At 42.3% G+C, this 5,177-nt stretch overlaps 1 protein-coding gene across 1 annotated transcript in view; it reads left to right on the top strand.

The window, feature by feature from the left end:
• Positions 1–5,177, top strand: part of EIF2D (eukaryotic translation initiation factor 2D) — a 10,304-nt gene that overhangs the window by 4,271 nt on the left and 856 nt on the right. Inside the window, exons 6-13 of the mRNA XM_009997493.1 lie at positions 1–34; positions 218–335; positions 785–830; positions 1,259–1,362; positions 3,064–3,222; positions 3,741–3,830; positions 3,935–4,030; positions 4,941–5,061. The exon at positions 1–34 is cut by the window's left edge and continues 1 nt beyond it. Of these exons, the coding sequence (XP_009995795.1) occupies positions 1–34; positions 218–335; positions 785–830; positions 1,259–1,362; positions 3,064–3,222; positions 3,741–3,830; positions 3,935–4,030; positions 4,941–5,061 (768 nt within the window). The remainder of the gene's footprint in view (positions 35–217; positions 336–784; positions 831–1,258; positions 1,363–3,063; positions 3,223–3,740; positions 3,831–3,934; positions 4,031–4,940; positions 5,062–5,177) is intronic.

The following is a 5,177-nucleotide window of genomic DNA, read 5'->3' on the forward strand; positions in this document are numbered from 1 at the left end:
CAGCAGGAAGCAGAAAACAGCAGGACTCCACAAGGTACTTTTGCACACAAAATTAATGCCCCTTGGGTTCTAGATCAGTGGGCATGGGGGACTGATCCCCATGAGCAGGGCAGAGGCAGCCTGTGTGAACTGAAAGACAGTCTGAAAGAACCCAGCCCTGTTTTCTCAAAGACAGACTACTCATGGCTTCCTTGTCCTTTTTTTTTTCCCCCTGCAGAGCAAATGGATGCATTATTTAATCAGTGCTTTTTTCATGCCTTAAAATGCAAAGTCAAGAAGTCAGATCTCCCTCTGCTCACCAGCACCTTTCTCCGCAGCCACATGTTCTCATGCTGGTACGTGCTGAGAAGCTTCTCTTTGGATTTGCATGCTGGGTTTTTGGATTTAAAACTGTGGAGATTAAGGGTGATATGTAGAATAAAGCTTTTGACTCAGAAGTAAATTTCAGTCTCTATTGAAGGATATCTAAGATCACGCTCACTTCTTACATCAAACACTTTGATGTAAGGATTGTCCAGACCAGGACACACACTTGGTAGCTGACTTGAGTTGACTGACATTTATTTCAAGAGTGCTTAGTCATTTAGACAGCTGTTTGCCTACCCACAGGAACATCAGCACTAGTTTCATTCATCATGTTCTATTTATGAGCTTGTTTGAAGCAATTCTTTCTCTGTCTGATTCATTTTTCCACTGTTAAGAACCTTCTAGCATAAGTAGCAAGATTTAAGAAGACATAAAAGGTGACTTAGAACTAAAGAACTTCTTAAAAATCTCTTAACAGCCCTGCTGGACAGCAGCTGGACATAAAGAAATCAAGCTATAAGAAGGTGAGATTTTTCTTTCAGTCTTTGGATTGATTTAAATAACAAATGGAAGAAGAGAAAAAGTTTGAAGTCAAGATTGTTCAAGTGTTAGTAACAAACAGACAAACAAAAAGAGAGAAAAGAGATTGTATTGTCCCTGCAGGCAAAGACAAAGTCCATGCCAGAGATCTCACAGCAGCCCATGTGGCTGTACTGTGATTTGGTTAAGAAAGTCAAAGAGCAAACAGGTTGCAGACCTACAAAAGGAACAGTTGCTTACTCTATTTTAGAGCACTCAGTGCTCCTTAGCAATTGATGTTTTGGAGGTGCAAAGATGAGGGGTTATTTTTCAAAGTTTTTCTGATCTAGCAAGTAACTTTGGGGCAGTCAGAAACACATGAGCAGGAATATAAAATGCTTGACTCCAAATTTCTGGTTGTTCCTTCCTTCAGTTCTCCAAATTCCTGCAATGGATGCAGCACCAGAAGATCATCCAAGTGAAGGAGCTGAACAAAGGTGTGGAGAGCATTGTGGAAGTGGACTGGAAACATCCAGAGTATGTAGAATTTTGTAGCCTTTAAAAGATTTGGTGATCTCTGAAAGAAAGGAGCAGATGCTGCTACTTCTAGCTCTGTTACCTGTACTCTGTGTGAATTCTTGTTCTGAGGAGCTGTAGCACCTCTTGTTTCCTCATCTCCATATGCTGGGGGGGTTCATGTTCTTCCAAGTAAACCATATTCTTCCTCCTTCACTCTGTGGCACTGAGCATGCTTGAAGTTTGATGTCAGTGTGGTGGCTTCCACCTCTCTTCTCCTGGCTGTGCATTCATCCATGGAACTTCAGCTCAGAAGGGGCTAGTAAATGATCTTAAAGGTGCATCTGGCTCTACTCCTGTAGTGGGTGGACCAGTTTTCCAGAGAAACAGCTTTGAAAGTGTTAAGGAGGATTCAATTCATTGCCATTGATTACAGCATCATAACCACAAATTTCTGGCTTCCAGTTTGGATGCTGACAAGAGAGTTACAGTATCAGGCCTTTTAGCAGCTACTAAAAGCACATTCCTTTGACAGTGTCCTGATAGTTTGTGTGGGATTATGTTTTGTTGTTGTTTTGGGAAGGGAGGCAAGAAGGTTTGAAACCCACCTATTTAACAGTGACTATAATGGTGTGACTGTTTTATGCCCTCCCAGTTGAAGCAGGTCTCCCCCTCCTTGTTCCATCTATCTGCTGGGACAACTCATTGTTCAGCTTTGAAGTGAACTTAGTTTAAACAGTAACACCAATAAAAAGATGACACTGCTGCTGAATAAATGTCCATAAAACTAGAGTCTCAGAAGTCAAATCAAGCACTTTGGAAAATTAGAAGCCAAAAAAAATATTTAAAATGGCAGTGCTTTCCTTTATACACATGGATTTGCACAGTCTTACCTTTTCAGTTACTTATTACCCAGTTCCTCTACATTGGTGTTTCTAGTCTCCTTCTATGGATTAGTAGTTACCCAGATCAAGAACATCCTACTTGTTCCTTCTGCATGTCAGCACATTAGCTCTCTCTTGCAATTTCCCAGCAGGCCTGAGGCTCCCATTTATATTACATCTCCTTGGCAACTAATGGAGTGCAGAATATTTCTGTAGGTAGAAGCAGATCTTCTCTTCTGCATTTGGAAAGAAGCAGAATTACTTTGACTTTTTCCATTAACTTTTTTCTCATTAAACTTGGCCTTATCATTAGGAAACAGGCACACTGCAACTCAGTTTGTTAATTCTCTGACCTGCAAGCATAGAATCTGCAGCTCTGGTCACTGAAATAAGATTTCAGCTCCTCTCTTTCAGAACCTTTATCAGTGACCACCAAATAATCTTTTCAGCTTTTAAATGTACATTTGTGGAGAGAGCAGTTGTTTTTTTTTAAAAAAAAAATTAATTATAGTGATTCTATGGAATGGGATAGATCTCCTTGGAATTAGGCAAGTTATCTCTAATTACAACAGTCAAATATGCTTAGAACAGCTGGAGAGATTTACTTTCCTCCCCCATCATTTAAGGCTTTGCTCAGAGTGAAGTGTTTAATATCCTCTGAGTTAAGGTGCTTATTTATGTGTATCTATGCAGTGTGTTCAAATGGTGCCTCTGGAGGAGCTGCACTGTGCAACAGACCAGAAAGCTCTTTGTGCAACTCTCCTGGTTTTTCATTTCTCAGTGAAATGGAGGTGACAAGTTTCAATCCTTTTCACCCAAACCAACATTCTTATTTCAGTGTTAAAGCATTTGCAGTACCTGAAGGATTTTCTCCAGCCTCTGCTGCCCAAGACAGCAAGAATGAAGAGAGAGAGCAAGTGTACCATGCTCCTGAAATAATCCCACTTTATGGAGTCTCAACAAAAATGATCCCACTCTTCCAGGAATCTGGACACAAGTAAGCACTAGAAAAGTACAACAAAACCATAGTTACATGAAGAGAGAGACTAACCAGCCTGTGGTGCTGCCATTTGGTTAGACCTCATGGGGAGGGCCCTGCCATGCTTCCCTTCCCAGGGAAGGTGCTGGGAATCAAGAATATATCCATTGCTTCTCCAAGGGAAGAAAGCTGGGACAGCCTCATTCAGCAGGTGCTCACATCACTTCTCCCACAGCTAAGGAGGTGATGGCTCAGCTGGCAAATTGTCTTAATTTGTCCTGGGATAAGGCATATTCTCTCCACCCCCAGTATAGTTTACTGAAAAGAGGGTGCCCAGGTAATTTAAAGAATTCACTTGCCTTTAGCTGGTGTAGAGCAGTTGGGGTGTAACAAGAAATCACTCTCTGGCTGATGTATTTCAGTACTGAGCTGTTGTTACCAAATGTAGTCAGGGTAGCTGCTGTCTTCCCTCTCAGTGACAGAAGCAAACACTTGGCCACTGGAAGGAATAAATTTAAAAGTTTCTTTCTCTTTAGAAAAGGCAGCATCCTCTCCAGCAGTGAGGTGAGAAACATCATCATGAACTACGTGAAGATGAATGAGTTGGTTGATGAAACAAACAAAAAGTAAGTAGACATGAAAGTTGTCCTGCCCTGCTTCCACAGGAGGTGCTGAAGTTAGAGGAAAGAAGTGAACTTGTTTATTTCTAATGCCTGGTTTTGTTCTGCAGCTTTGTCAAGGTGAATGCCATTCTGTGTGACTGCCTGTTGGATAAATCAGAGCAAGATGAAGTCTCAAACCTCAAGTGGGATGACCTGTTCAGCAGGTGACCTGCTTTTCAGTGTTACAGATTTACTGCAACTCAAAGCCACATGTGACTAGAGCTACTGAAGTACCAGTAGGAGGTTACACCACCATTGTGGTGGTGTTCTTCACCATCTAGCACTAACTGTCCGTGTTGGGGGTTCTTTTGTTTACCTGCTAATCACTTACCAGGGAAATAATCCCAAACAAACAGTGCCTGTTTCTGTGCATGGTCTGTGTAGGTGTTTCTACAGCCATCCTGTGCAGCAGGTGGTGACCCTGCCCTCTCCAGGCAATGGGAAGGAGTCATCCTGCTCTTCAGGTGCAGCCCAACTTCTGCATCTATAACCTAAACCCACCTTTTAGATCCAAGAGGACTGAGTATCTGACACATGAGTATTGTTTCCATCTACTGAAAAACTTTGCTTCAATGTCCCCATGTCTCACTTACCTTCACCTTCTCCATCCCCCTGTGCTTTTGAGGCACCTCCAGCACCTTCCTTTGCTCCTGAAGCCAAGTTCCTCATGGGACAGCACCACAGTTAGTGCTGAGTTTTAAACTGAAGTTGCTTCACTGATCTGTGAACAATACAACTGAATAATAGCTTAAGACAAAATTAAAGGTTTTCCTCTCTAAAAGCTAATTAGTAACATTTTACCAGTAACAATCCAAGCTGTAATTTCTGTGAGTCAGTAGATCAGCTGCCTTTTCAGTCAGTCCCTTTCTTTAAACAACATCTAGGACCCAAATCTTTGCATGAAATCATCAGGCATTACCTTCTTAAGATACAAATCCTTCTCATGCATAGAATCTGGGCTTTTGTGCAATCTCAAAACCCTGTGAGAGGCTGTAGCAGAAGCTGCTGGGGAAGCCCAGTTAACATCAGCCTTGCTGTGCTGTGTGGATTGACTGACTTAACTCCTTTCTTCAGGTGCCTTGAGCGACTGCAGCCCTTGCACCAGGTGACATTTTTTGGACAAGAGCCTGTTGTGAGGAAAGGAAACATTGAGCCCATCGATATAACCATAGCCCAGAGGTCATCCAATAAGAAGGTAAAAGGAGAACTAGAATTGGGAGGTTTGAGCAGAAGCCCAGATTCTGAGCACAGCTCTGGCAGCTCGTGTCTCTGGGATGAAAGGGCCACAACTTGCTAATATCTACAGCAGGA

This window comes from Chaetura pelagica, unplaced genomic scaffold (genome assembly GCF_000747805.2).
Source record: "Chaetura pelagica isolate M959 unplaced genomic scaffold, ChaPel_1.0 scaffold215, whole genome shotgun sequence".
In the NCBI taxonomy this organism is placed as follows: domain Eukaryota; kingdom Metazoa; phylum Chordata; class Aves; order Apodiformes; family Apodidae; genus Chaetura; species Chaetura pelagica.